The 15259-nt window shown below is 41.0% G+C and overlaps 1 protein-coding gene across 2 annotated transcripts in view; it reads left to right on the plus strand.

Moving 5' to 3' along the window:
* The window catches only part of LOC103184551 (GMP reductase 1), a 36450-nt gene that overhangs the window by 2866 nt on the left and 18325 nt on the right, over positions 1–15259 (plus strand). The window contains exons 2-5 of one of the 2 annotated variants that reach the window (XM_007902612.2): positions 1865–1984; positions 6806–6889; positions 8015–8188; positions 10548–10629. In XM_007902612.2, the coding sequence (XP_007900803.1) occupies positions 1865–1984; positions 6806–6889; positions 8015–8188; positions 10548–10629 (460 nt within the window). The remainder of the gene's footprint in view (positions 1–1864; positions 1985–6805; positions 6890–8014; positions 8189–10547; positions 10630–15259) is intronic. The other variant, XM_007902614.2, reaches the window with a different exon arrangement.

The raw sequence follows: 15259 nt of genomic DNA on the forward strand, positions 1-15259 counted from the left end.
ACATTATCAGAGATGTCATTCTTTGGAGGAGTCGTTAAACCGAGGGCCCATCTACCTCAGGAGAAAGTTTAAAGATCTCATCACACTGTTGCTCGGGTGATAAGCAAGGAATGGTAAGAAATTTGTAGCGTTTCTGATTCCAGATAACACCTTCCAAAAAGCTGTCTGAAGCTTCAACTTTGCCTCATCATCTATCTGAGTGGTGTACAATAATAATAATAATCCTTGCATTTGCTGTAGCATCTTTCATGTTGGGGGGACGACTCAAAGTGCTTCACAAGAATTACTGTGAAATGGAACGACTGTGTATCAGTAAGTTAACGTGGCAGCCCTTTGACACATAGCAATGTCCTGCAAACAGCCATGAAATTAATTATAGTTGGGTGTATGCGGAGCTCCTGCCAGGTAGGAGGCTACCTCTCTGGATGGATGTTGACCTTGAGCGGCATGAAAGCAAAGGGTGAAATATTGATGTGACTGGTTATGATATTGGAACAATTCCTCAAGTCCCGTTTTGATTGCAGTATGCTGCAAACTACACCAATGAAACATTTAATATTGATTTTATATCCCATTGTTGGAGTGACAGTGAAATGGAGGGTTGACAGTTGAGCTTCATTCTTTAGTGCAGCCACAATTCTTACATTTAGAAACTCTGGTGGTACTGTTTTCCTATTGTACCTATGGCACTATTGCGGAAGTAGTGTGATGTTGTGCAATATAAAAACGTTATTGGAGGCCGATAGATGCACCTGAATATCAGATGGTTTTATACCCAGTCCTTTTTTCTAGTTCTGTTACCGGTTAATAGGCAGGTACCTTTAATAGATTGGGGGAAAGTACCTCCAAAGCGCTGCAGATGTGTATGACATACATTCTGCTTGCCAGACTTCCCAACTCTTCCCTCCACAATCTGTAGAACATCCAGAGCTTTGCAGCTTGTGTCCTCTACCGCACCAGGCTTCGCCTACCATACCTATCCTCACCCAGCTCCACTGGTTCCTTACTTCCAAGGATGGTGAGTTAAAGATCCTCGTCCTCTAAGGATTCTAATAGATGTTAACTTTCCACTTTTTTTTATCTCACTTCAAACAATAAAAGGCCAATGCATATGAAATATGTCAGCAAACACTTTTTCTTTATCTATCAGAGCTTCTTAGCATGATCTCAGATGAGGTTCCTGAAGCTGTTGGCTGAAATCTGGGCTACATACTATGAGGTGGATTTGTACTGTAAAGGAACTGAGTTGCTGGGAGGAAGGGAAGGCTCCAGTCTATAGCAATCTGTTCCTTTGCATTTGAAGGATTAAGGCAGCAGAATTAAGCAGGATGCCTCAGAGGCCTGTACTAGGACCTCTCCTGTTCCTTATACACGTTAGTGACCTGGATTTGTAGACTCAGTACAAGGTACTATAGTTACATTTTTGTATGATACCAAGTTGGGGGGAACTATGGATTTAGAGGAGCTTAATAGGAGATGCACATTGGCTGATATCTGCATTCAGTGATTTCAAGTCAGATATTAAACACAAACTGCTGAAATATCCTTCTCACGGTGTATGATGCTGTGTGAAATCCTTAATTAGAAATGTTCTCCTTGTGTTTACTGTCTTATCTGATTGCCTCTTGAATTTGCTGACAAAATCTGCCTTAGGCTGTCTAGCCTATGTATTAATCACTCTCAGTATAAAGTAATTAAGTGTAAACTGTACTGTAGAAAGGGCAGGGTCCAGAAATTAACTCAACACAAGAGGCAAGTGGCAGGTTCCATGTTGGGAGTTAGGAACAGTAGAGAGATGTACAGGATGCATTAGAGTGAGTGTAAAAAGGGCAGATATCAAATGGTCTTTTTTATCTCTCTCCAGGTGGATCTCAAGCGAACCTTTACATTCCGGAATTCCAAGCAGACTTTCACTGGAATCCCCATCATAGCGGCAAACATGGATACAGTCGGGACATTTGAAATGGCCCAGGTTTTGAGTAAAGTGGGTAATACCAATTATATCAAATTTTACCTTACCCTCTGGAACTCGCTCCCTCTACTGCTGCCATAATAATATTATTATTATTATTATCTCGCCCCTCTCTCTATCTGACTTTCCAAGCCGACCATTAAAACCTACCTTTTCAAATGCGCATATGACCCTTGGCCCCCTATCCCTTGCTTTACGTCCCCAACACCACGCCCCCCCCCCCAAGTGTATGATACAAAGATTTACAAAGAATATACGAAATGGACACAGGCCATTTGGTCCAAACCAGTCCACAGCAGTGTTTACATGAGTTTTCACCCATTCTTTATCCCCTCCCATTTCCTTCTATTCCCTTCTCCCTCATTAATCTCTCAAATACCATTGTAAAAATTGTGCACCTATCTAAGAAAAGCTGCATTGCAGCGCCACACTGGATTTTACAGTGAGGCACTACTTGTGTGCATTCTTTTGCCAACCTCAGGTATTAGCTTCAAAATCCTTTGCTTTGAGTCAGTGCTTATTTGTGCCCTGTGGGAATCACTTTTCTGTACATGGCTTACCGCAGTGTTCTGATGTACTGCATTGCTCTGATCTTGGGTTTAATCTGCGGGAGAAACATTTCAGAATAATTCATCAGAACCTTGTTGCTATGCAAAGGGATTAAAGTGTTCATCTCAGTAGAGATAGTACATTGAAGTTGACTTGAGATAGAAATTGATAACGATTGATGAGGGAGGGAAGGGGGAGAGAGAATTAAAGCTTTTTTTCTATATTGCAAATGAGCAGAGAAACAGTCATTTTTGATCAGCTGGATGTCTGACACATGCGGAAACCCAACTCCATGCTTAAGAGTATCCAAACCAGACTGAGAGTTCCACATAAGCCTTTATATTTTTGTTTGTCTGGAATGGTGTGCGTACTCTCATCCCAGAGGGACACACCCTGCTCATCTAATTCCAGAAAGCATTAGATATAGTTTCTCAAGAACCAATGCTTGGGGTCCCCAGAGTTTGTGCTGGAGTTCTAGTGGAGACTGGGATCACTGACCATGAAGCTTGGCCAGTTAGGGCAAACTTACCCAGTAGGGCTTTGGCTTGTGGTCTTAACAGAGGTTCAGTGGGAAGAATCCCAATGTAGGTCTCTCTCGTTGTGTTGCTGCTGAAATTGCACGTGAGACGGTTTTCAAATGGTAAATATATGAAGTGAGGGAAGTGAGGAGAGGGAATCTTTCCTCATTCATGGTTTTAAGAATGTTTTCAAACCCAAACATTACTAGCATTAGTAAACACACATGGCACAGTTTTATGTAGCAGACATGGAACAAGAAAAATCTACTTAGCCCATTACCCACATCTTCCACAGCCAAACAAAACAAAACCTGTCAAAAATCTCTTCACCCTATCAATTAAGGTTTGTATTATCAACGTTTGGGAAGGGTTGCAGATTGGGTTAGCCATTGAGCGTGTGGGAGGGAGTGAAGAGTGTTTGAAGACTCATGCAGAGACCCGCATATAAAAATGATACTGACTTGTTGAGCTGAATGGCCTATTTGCATTCTATACAAAAATAAACAAAAAGTGCAATGGGGGAATTACAGGTGTCCACATTCTGCACTATACAAACAAGGGTTTCAAATACCTATAAAGTTGCGCAACCTAAACATTTTGCACATATATTGTTAACCCAACCACAAATTATACCCTCTACTCATGCAAACAGTACACTTAGCTCATTGAGATGATTACATGCAGATTTAGTCTTAACCAAGAGTACTGGAGTGAGTCAGGCTGGAATTCCAACCTACACTGAATAAAGGCAAGACTCCCACCCGGCTGAGAAAGTGCTTATGGCACTTTCCCTCAGCTCACAAACTACTCCGTAAGTGACATACACCCAACTGAGGTATGGTTCCTATACATGGTTGGTAATTTCATTTAGTTTGGTCTGTCTGTAGAAAGAGTCACACGCAAGATTTAAATAATATAATAATCCTTGCATTTGTACGCCTTTTCATGTCACATCTCAAAGCGCTTCAGAGGATTTTACTCTAAAGTGTAGTGGCTGTGAATTTACAGCTGTGAATTTCTGTGCTACCAACTGAGCCCAATTAACATCTGATATGAACAACAACAACAACAACAAGATTCCATTTATTGAGCGCCTTTCACGTCGGGAGGACGTCCCAAGGCGATGAAGGAAGGCCACTGAACAAACCTCAAGCCAACATCGCAAAAGTGACAAGCCCTTTAGTGTAAACATAACCAATAGCTGCAGAAAGGGTGACCCTTTAAATCTAACAAGGACAGCACTTGCAATCTTCATATTGAGACTCTGAAGATGCGAGTACTGCAAAAGTGTTCTTAATCAATATCACTATATATCGCCGATAAGGTTTACTGTCAATTCACTTTATTATTATTATATCCATAAGAACAGCATACCAACTGAGTTATATGGACTAAGATGTACTATTTATGTAGCATTTCAGACTGCAGAATTTGGCAAATTGTGGAATTCAGTTTTAATTTTGAAATCCCTCTTTGATAATAATCCCTCAAAAAAAATTGGTCACTTCAATCCACGACTGTTTGTGGGACACTGGTGTGCGCAATTGGCTATTCACTTAACAGTATATTCTGTGAAGCCCTTTGAGATGTCTAGAGGACGTGAAAAGCTCTATATTAAATGTAAGGATTATTATATTATAATGCCAGAGTTCCTACTCTCAGTATTGTAGGCTGCCCACAAACAATAGTCCTTTGGTCTTACTCCCCACCTCTAGGCAATGCATGGTATGATTTTCCTCAAAGGGTTGCTGATGATTTTTCCCTATCACGTTTGAACGGTTCCGTCCTATTGCTTGTCCCTCCTATGCAGCAAGCACTCTAATAACATTAAGAATTCCTCATAATATTTCTGAATAGATTTTTAGTGCACATGAAATATTAATAATGTAGAGTGTATTAGACATGGAACTTCTCAGTAATTGACTGCAGTTTACCTATCTCTCAGGAGACCTGCAATTACGTCATCCTATCCTAAATCCTCTTGCATGAATGCTGCCATTGATCAGCAGGAGACAATGCAGGGTTAGTTTGCCCTGTCAGCACAAACACATACCAATACAAAATAACATTCCTTCAACAGGTTTAGAAATCCTCACGTTTATATTTGGAACAACATGAGCTCTTTGGTGCATGTAGTACCAGTGATAAGCAATGTGTAGGCGCAGGAGGAATGTCATGAGTAACACGATGGAAAGAAAAAGCAGCGAGGCTCTTGTTAAGTAAGACAATTCATATTTTTTACTGATTTGTCTTTACAAAGCAGCCATTTTGTTTTCTCATTGAAGTACATGCACGTTGTCAGTCTGCCGCAGTGATAGCACCTCTTGCCTCTGAGTCAGAAGGTTGTGGGTTCAAACTCCATGTCGGGACTTGGAATCACAAAGTCGAAGCTGACATTCCAATGCTGGAGAGGGTGAGGGAGTTGCATTGTCAGAGGTGCCATTCTTTGGATGAAACGTTAACCCGATTTCCGGCTGCCTGTTCAGGTGGATGTTAAAGATCCAATGGCACTCTTTGAAAAGAGAAGAGAGTTTCTCCCGGTGTCTGGGCAATAAATCTTCCAAATAAAATTGGTCACTCACTGCATGGCTGTTTGTGGGACATTGCTATGTGCAAACTGGCTGATGTGATTTGCCTACAAAATACACAGTCAATCCACTTTACAGTATATCCTGTGAAGCGCTTTTAGATGTCTCGATGACATGATAAGGTGCTTCATCGAATACAAAGATTATTATTAATGTAAAATCGTAACAGAATACTGCTTTAAACAAACGTACCCAGTGTTGATTTGCCTGTTGAGGGAAGCAGTTTTCTTCACCATTCCCAATATTCTGAAACATATATAGAGACATGTGAATTTGGAAATTATAGACCTGTGCTGAACTGTTATCTGTAATGATTGAAGAATTGGAGAGCATCATCAATGCTTATAGGAGAAGTACAGAGAAAAAGAGAACTTGCTTTTTTTCAATTTGTAGTGTACAATTATTTTTAAAATGTTCTACCCATATGTCTCTGTTCCTGGACCCCAGCCATCTCTTGTTGGAGTATGGTTCCATGGGATTGGTTGCCCTCTAATTCCCTTCCCAAGGAGACATTTTTGATATGTGAGTTTTGGCAGTGAGTTAAAGACTGATCTCTCCTCACACACCTGCTCCAACCCTGTATACACACACACCACACACAAACACATACACACACAACACACACAGTAAAAGCTGCTGAAGAGAGATCAGGTCCAGGAAACCCAATTGATTGTACTCTCCTAACCCTGGGAAGGTCAAAGCCAGTTTAGACAGCAAACTTAGAATGGACTGAATCAGGATCCAAACCAGTGAACTGCAGTTCTACATCATTGTACTTACCTCATCGAGTGCTATGATTTGTTTTTTGTCAGCTGGGTTTCTGACACATGCGGAAACCCATTACCATAAAAAATATCCAAACCAAGCTGAGATTTCCATGCAACCCATTTATACATGGAAATTCAAGAGGTAGATTGTTGGAATGGAATGCACACTCTCTCCCTGGAGGGATGCATGCTGCCTCCCTAATTCCGGAAAGTGTTAGGCACAAGTTGGCAAAAGCCAAGGCTTGGAGACCCCAGAGTTGGGGTACTGCTGGAGTTGCTGTGAGTTGATCCAAGCTGAAGAATTCAAAGGTAATAGGAGACGTTAACATTTTTTTTCAATGTCAGGCTGGACAATGATGACTGCATTTATAAATAAAAGCATCCAGTAATTCTCAGTTTTCTCTTTTTCAGCATGCGATGTTTACTGCTATTCATAAACATTATGCTCTGGAAGACTGGAAGAAGTTTGCAGCTTCCCATCCCGAATGTCTGGAGGTATTTGTTTGGGAATGGCTCTGGGATATTTAGGACAGTGCCATTTATTGTTTCAGCACAATGACTGGCAAAATGAAAACACACGTTGGGGTGGAAATTGCGAGGTGTGTTGTGATAGTTTTCATATTGTTGATCAAGGTGGACTAGATCAGTCAATAATTATAATAATCATGACCCTTACATTTTCTTTAGCGCTTTATATCGTTAAGACATCTCTAAGTGGTATAAATTCTGAAGTGGTATGAATGTGTTTTGTAGGGAAACACTGCAACCAATTTGCACACAACGATGTCCCACAAACAGCCATGGTTTGAATTTATTTGGGGATTTGTTGGCCAGGTCACCAGAGAAAATCCTTTTTCTTTTTGAATAGTGCCATGGGAACTTTAACCCCCACCTGACCGACCACAGCCTTCGGTTTAATGTCTCAGCCAAAGGATGACACTCCGACCAATACATCACCCCAAGCTCTGCATTGGAATGTCAGCAAGTCCTGAAGTGGGGCCCAAACCTACCACCTTCTTCTGACTCAGAGGCGAGAGTGCTGCCTCCAAACCAGGCTGACACACTTGACGCCCCCACCGCAGTAGTTGGGACTCAAGCCAGTTCACAACCATCGCTGGAGCTGCTGTCCCGTTTGACTGACATTTGAGTGCAATTTATGGGATAGCTGCTACCTCGGTTAGTTTTGTTAAACTTGGGAGGCTGCACTCAAATGCTGTAAGTGCCAGGTTCAGTGAGGGGGGCTGGGGGGTGGGGGGCGGTGCGCGGTGGTTGGTGCGGAGAGGGTGAGAAGGCTTTGGGCCCACCCAATTGTGATAAAGTTTAAAATTGAGACTTGGATAGAGATGGAAGTTTTGACAATAATAACACCAATGAGAATTATTTGTCCGTGAAACTCAGCCCAAATTGACATAGCCAGGAGAAAACTGAGAGTAAAACAGGTCTTGTTTTGAGTTTGATCAAGAAAAGTATTTTTTTGTTTTGGCTGATCAAAAAAAAAAAAAGAATGCAGATTAATTTGTACTTTTTCAGAATTTTTATGCCATGAACAACAGAAATAATGTAATGTTTCTTTCTCTCTCTGTCTCCTCTCCCCATGACTTGTTGTTTTTCTGTCTTCAGCACATAGCTGTGAGCTCAGGCACTGCCCAGGCAGACTTGGACAAGCTTTGCACTATTCTGGAAACAATTCCACCCATCAAGTACATCTGCCTGGATGTTGCAAATGGTTACTCGGAATACTTCGTGGAATCTGTCAAAACTGTCCGGGCCAAGTTCCCTGATCATACAATTATGGCAAGTATCTCACCATTCACAGAGTATTATGATAAAACATTCTTTCAAATCTACTGCACTATGGAATAATAACATCCTTGCATTTGATATAGCGCCTTATCACATCGTTGAGACATCTCAATGCGCTTCACAGAATATACTATAAAGTGAATTGACTGTATTCCCACAGTGTTCCTTAAACAGTTGTGGATTGAATAAACCATCTTTGTATTAAATCACCATTAGAATATCACAAGATGGATTTGATGGATAAAGAGGCTTTTCAGTCCATCCTTCCTGAATACCCACCATACTAATTTCCCATTACAGCATCAAGCTGTTTCTTTAATGAGTTCAGTATCCTGGCCTCAACTACCTTTTGGGTAACATGTTGATTGCCTTCTCAGTAAAGATGTTTTTCTTGGTGTCTGTTATGAAATTGTCTGCATAGCCTTGGACCTTTGCTCCCCTGTCCTGCTGCTTTGGTGTATCTTCAAATATTGTTCTGGGTTTACTGTGTCACGATTGATTGTCCAAGGCTGTTGCACAGAGTGGTAAACTCTGCACAAAGTGAATAAAAAAAATAATAATCCATACACTTGTGCCTTTCAAATCAGGAGGATGTCTCAAAGTGATTCAGATTTACTGTAAAATGGAGTGGCTCTATTCTGTAAGTGACCTTGACAGCCATTTTGCACACAGCTATTAGAGGAAGGAGCCAAGTTAAGATGTTTCCACACAGGAGACAGAGTCCCCAGAGGAACAGCAGTAGGATGCATAACCTTGCGATTGGAGACGGTTTAAGGTGACTACCCTGGATAAAGACAGATTGCGTGAGAAAAGTGTTAGCAAAAGTGCATTAGATAGCTATTTGGCAAGGAAATTCAGGTAATAGTAGTGCATGAGTTCTTGTTTAACTTTGGGACTGGCCCGATGGTCTTTTCCAATCTTTTAGGTTATGATTTAACTCGGATTATTCCCTGACAAAACACTGAATTTTGTGAAGAAATCACTCCCCTCCTCTGTATTTCAATGTTTTCCTATTCATTTTCTTCCTCCTAAGCCAAACCCTGGACCCATGAAAATAACAGAAATAGAATAAATTAGACCCAGGGGAATTTCTACTTCACAGACTGAACATTTTTTAAAAAGATCAAATGTTCAATTCTCCCTTTCAGGATCTGTGTGCTTCAGGTCCTATATCATTCAGCTGGAGCTGGATTTGGGTCTGGGTGCCAACACTCAGTAATCTGGTTTGGCGTGCGTGCTTAGATGCATCACAGAAGCCTCTTTTGCAGGATAGGTTGGGAGGCAGGGTGGGAGACCATAGCATGGCCGTCCAATAGACCAGAGGCCTCTGCGATGCATTTGAGAATGTGCCAACCTCTGCCGAGTGCACACACCAGTCACAGGAGGCCTCTGCAATGCAAGACGCCATTTTTCGGGACTAGTTATCCGATCAATTTTACATTGTAAGTACTTACAAGGATTTCTAGAATGCGACTAGTTACATGTTAAGTGGAGCGACAAGTAAAGTGGAGTCCATTATTATTTTGCATGGGAAGCAGCCGGGATATTGATAGCATGGCTACTGAAGGGATAGTGACTAGCTAAACCAGTGTCTTGTTAACAGGAATTTACTGTGTATTGTTATTCTATCACTATGTCTATATATGTCTAAGTCCAGGAAAACATGAGGCTAGAGTCTGAACTGCAGCAGAGCTTATTTATTACAGTTGTACCGTAAAAATTGGTGAAAAGTTGTCTTCTTTGCCAGTTGGAAATAGTTTGAGGATTTACCATCTCTCTTATGGATCGTACCCTAAAGTACAATCAGTGCTCAGCCCCACATCTCCTTGAGACATCTTGATAACCACATTTGGCATTAAGCCACAATACACACATTCAATTTCCATTGCAAAAGAAGATGAAAACTCTCCATTGTCATCTAACCGATATACACAGTACACTTCGCTATAGGTCCAATACTTCAATCAGATGGAGTGTCGCAGTGAGACATTGCTCACTCTGTCAAGTTTTCTGCTGAAGTAAGTCCTACAGACAGAGATCGACTTCACAGTGAATTAATGAAATGCTTGCACCACTGCTTTTATTGCCTTGATGATTTATACTAGTGTTCTTTGGGCATAGCGTCACCAAATACACTGAGACCCGTACTCAGGAGTACGTTTGCTGCATCTCTGAGCCAGTTTCCCTACAGACAGTTTGATGGTGAGCAGGGGGGGCTTCAAGGTTCAACCCTAATTGGCTGCCTCCTCACAAGAGTTCTTACGTTGCTCATCCTGATGTGTAGACTGTTTTCCAATGGCTTTGTTATTGTGTCTTACAAAATAATTCTTTTTGTTTTTTCAAACCCAAGGCTGGCAATGTGGTGACCGGGGAGATGGTGGAAGAGCTCATTCTCTCGGGAGCCGACATCATTAAAGTTGGCATTGGCCCAGGTAAATGAATAAGCAAGAAGACCTTTAGGGTATGCAGAGCCATGGGATATGCAGAGCTCCAGCCTCCTCTATGTTGCTCTTTCTGTGCCATACAGTATTAATCTATTACAAAGTACTCCAGCACATCAGTGTGGTAATTGAAACAATTGTTTTAAATTGCTCTGATACCCCTTCCACCTTACTATCTTAACTGTGGAGGCAACTATTAATGTACAAAGACCCCCTTTCATGGCTCTGGAAGTAACCTTCAGAGCCAGATCAGCTGTCTGTGCCTGAGCGAGTGCTGAAATAAAACCGTCTATCTGCTGACAAACAGCTGATCAATGGGACCGTCAGACTGAACCTTTGGGACTTCTTATTTGTAGACTCCAGATCACTACATCTAAAATAATAATAAATCCTTGCATTTGATATTGTGCTGTATCACATCTTTGACACATCTCAAAGTGCTTCATGGGATTTACTGTAGAGTGTAGTGACCATGTACTTTGTAGGCAAACCGCCACCTAATTTACACACAGCCATGTCCCACAATGGCCATAAAGTGAATGATCAATTTTATCAGGGAGTTAATTGGCCAAGACACTGGGAGAAACTCCTTTCCCTTTTCAATTAGTGCCATAGGATCATTAGAGTCCACCTGAATAGGCAGACAGGGTCTCGGTTTAACATCTCATCCGACAATGTATCGCTCCCCCAGCACCACACTGAATTGTCAGTCTAGACTATGAACTTAAAGACCTAATGCGGGACTTGAACCCACAACCTTTTGAGGTGAGAGTGTGAGCCAGGCTGTCACCTGATATATGAAGTACATTATTAATGGTTCAATGGACAAACACATACGCTACTGATCAGTCAAAATCAGTAACGTCACACGTTTGATTCACGGTCAATGCTGAATTAGCTGCTCTTTACGCTGCAGTAGGATTCAGTGGACACCAGTCACAATCTGATACCTCCCCAAATGGCCATTTTTTATGTGTGAGCTAGACAATGGAGTACAGTTTGAACATTTATCGATAACTGGAGTTAATAGAGGAAATATCACAAGGAAAGTACTAATATCACTAAGCACTGCACAGAATGTGAGATTTTTTGCTCATGTAGCAAAATTATTTGACCAAATAGAAATTTATCCTTCATCAATGCTCATTGGGAGGCTACAATAAGATTTAACAGACTTTCATTGTGCAGGTGTTTCAGGGCATTGATACAGATGTTTCAGAGCATTTTACAGGTCAGCCCCATCATAACTCGCTTCACTGGAGTGAGAATTCATTTATAACACAGTTGCGTTGAGGACCCATTCATTGTATGAGCAAGTAGCTGGCCTGCTTGCTCCCACATGCCAGACAGCTTTAGCACTCTAGTGACTGGCTTCTGTGTCATTAGGTTGCTATTGATGTCACTTCCTGTGTTGCTACGCATGCGCGAAGCCACTTTTTCTTTCAAAAGAAAAATGATGTCTAGGTTATTGTCTCAGACCTAATGTAGAGAGTGAGTTGGCCGGTTGTGCTCATATGAGTAGTGTGCTAGTAAAACCTGCTAGAATTTCTGGATTCCAAACACTGTGATAATAGCTGCACTATATGTGGGTTTAGAAAGAATTGTTACCTAATGCTTTGAGATGGCTTCCCGAAGTGAAAGGCACTATGCAAATGTAAATTGCATTGTGTTGTACATAGCAATGGGTTTCTTCCGAAAAAGACCAACAAGAGAAGTGTGTTTAGATTCTGTGACAATACTGAAACATCATAAAAAAAGACAAACATAAGCTGTAACATTACATCGATTGGCTTGAGAGCAACAATTTGTGAAACTGTACAGTATGTCATTAAAATGTATTTCCAGATAGGTATTCATTAATACAGAAGGTGTCATGTCACAGACTAACGTAAGATGTGCAGATGTTAAGAATAGGTTCAGGGTGATACAATTGTAACCATAGTGACAGTACAGTAAAGCAGATCCAAGGCAATTGCAATTCTAATAATACATATAGCATCTTGCAATAATGAAGCCGGTGGCATATACAGAAAGGCACTCATAAAAAATCATATCATGGCCAAGTTCATGGGTCTGTTACATCCCAGCCAAGTTTAATGGTCTGTTAAGATTACATAAGATCCGGCAAGTGATTTTGTTACTGGTGATAATTATCACATCAACCCCCAAATGTGTTGGCGAACACAACCGATAGCTATCAGTGGCCGGAAGAAGGGAAACAGTCAACGCATGCACACATTTGGGTTTTACAAATTAAATTCAGGTGAACGTCATTTTTAAACAATTGACTTTTGAACAAAATTGGTAAATACTGAAATTGACAATGGTCCTTCTGTGTTTGCAAAGGGCAATGAAGTTGGGATAACTGTGGAAAGGGTGGTCATGTTACCAGCTACACTGCAGTCATTTCTCCAGTAAATAGAATGACATTCACTTTGCAGAGAAATATTGGAAAGTGACTGCGCGTGTCAGCAACATCTTATCTGCATTCTCACATGCTTATGTGCTCACTCCCACACGGACTTTCAGATGAAAAATCAACCTTATGAGGAGGAATTTGCACGCAATGCTTCAGGTTGTCAGAATAGCACCAAGGAAATTATTTCTGCAGAACGGTTTTGTGTTGCGTTTTGCAACGTGAAAAATGCAATGAACATAATGCCAGGACGCCAGAATAACCTCCCTTCTCTTTTGAACCCACAGCCTTCTGATAAGAGTGCTATTCACTGAGCCAGGTTGTGGCATTAAATCCACCTGGTCCAGTTTTACTCTATTTATATAGCATTTAGAACGTTATTACTGAATTATTGAATTCAGTCTTAAGTGAAACTCGATTTAAATTGAATTGAAATCTGTCTGTCCATATGGATGTTAAAAGATTCTATGGCACTATTCAAAATGGGAAGGGAGTTTCTCTCAGTGTCTTGACCAACAAATCCCCCAAATAAAATTGTTCCCTCACTCCATCGCTGTTTGCAAGACATTGCAATGCCGAAATTGGCTGATATGTTCCCCCACAAAATACACAGTCACACCATTTTACAGTATATCATCTGAAATGCTTTGAGATGTATGGGGACCCGATAAGGGATAATTATATATTAATACAGTAAACCTCACATAAATGATATGAGTTGGGGCAATACATTTAATATGACTTGTGCAAATAATGAGTATGTCAAACTTGTATACAATATAAACTCTTGAATGGGACTTGGGTAGATGAACGACTTAGGTAATTATACGATTTATATCACTATATATCAAATGCAGGGGTGATGATGATCATTATTTATTATTATTAACTTGAAGCTGTATTTCTATAGTTCTTAAAATAATTTACAGAAAAACAACTTCAAAATTAAGGCTGTTCAAAATACTCTTGCAGCACCTCTCTTCGTGTTGTTCTCCTCGATGTCTCTCACAAGGTTGCACATGGCACGAAGCAGTGCCGAGACTGATGGGAGGAGGGGAGGAGCGGCAGGTAAAACAATTAAGTCAGAAATGGTTCTCGGGACAGAACAAATCATAATCATAATAATCCTTGCATTTGATATAGCGCCTTATCACACCTTCAAGATGTCTCAAAGCTCTTCACAGCATATACAGTAAAGTGAATTGACTGTATATTTTGTGGGCAAAATGTGGCAGTCAATTGCGCACAGCAGTGTCCCACAAACAGTCGTGGATTGAGTGACTAAATCATTTATCTTTTTTAAGGGATTATTACCCCCGGAAAAGCGATCCGCCAATCGACTAACAACCGGATTCCTATTTACTGCTAGGTGAACAGAGGCGTGTGGAGTAAGGAGACTTGCCCAATGTTTCACCCTACCGGGAATCGAACCCAGGTCCTCTTGCTTGTGAGGCGAGTGCTCTAACCACTGAGCAACAGGACTCATCCCCCAGGGTGATGTGGCCGCTGGCTGCCAGCTGAACCACCCCGCCTTAAACCTATCATTGGATCGGCTCGGGGCACTGTGCAATTGAACATGTAGAATGGTCCTTACACTGCCCCTGGTCCTGGCCAACAATCTCCTAGATAAGAAATTGGTCACAGCTGTTTGTGGGAGGTTACTGTGAACAAAACTTGCTGCTGTATTCGCCAAGTAAACACAGTCTTTACATTTTATGGGAACTTTGTGAAGCCCTATAGATATTTTGACATGATAAGGCACTGTAACAAATGCATTATTATACATAATGTCTTAAATATTGCATAACATTATTTAAACATAAAATAGTAATGGACCTTGCTGTTACATACTAGATAAACTTCTACGCCATCAAAACAGCCTTTTTTCTATTTTTTTATATAAAGCTTAATTTATTCTGTATATAGAAGGCTGCAGGTTTGATCCTCAGGCTGTGCTGAGTTTACTGATTGCAGCAAACCATTCGTCCTCCTGGGTAATGAAGGGGAAACTAACCAGGAATGTGCTCATTGTTGCTCTCAAGTGATCACTGTGAGGGATTGAATGTGCAAGCAGCCCTCAGTGTGACTAAGGGATAAAAAAAAGGCATTTGGATGAGTTATTGGAGTGAGATCAACACCTGATACACTATACACTTATCATGTTTCTCCAAGTGTTCTGGCCATCAATTCCCCAAATTAACTGAG

The sequence above is a fragment of the Callorhinchus milii genome, unplaced genomic scaffold (genome assembly GCF_018977255.1).
Source record: "Callorhinchus milii isolate IMCB2004 unplaced genomic scaffold, IMCB_Cmil_1.0 Scaffold2, whole genome shotgun sequence".
Classification (NCBI taxonomy): domain Eukaryota; kingdom Metazoa; phylum Chordata; class Chondrichthyes; order Chimaeriformes; family Callorhinchidae; genus Callorhinchus; species Callorhinchus milii.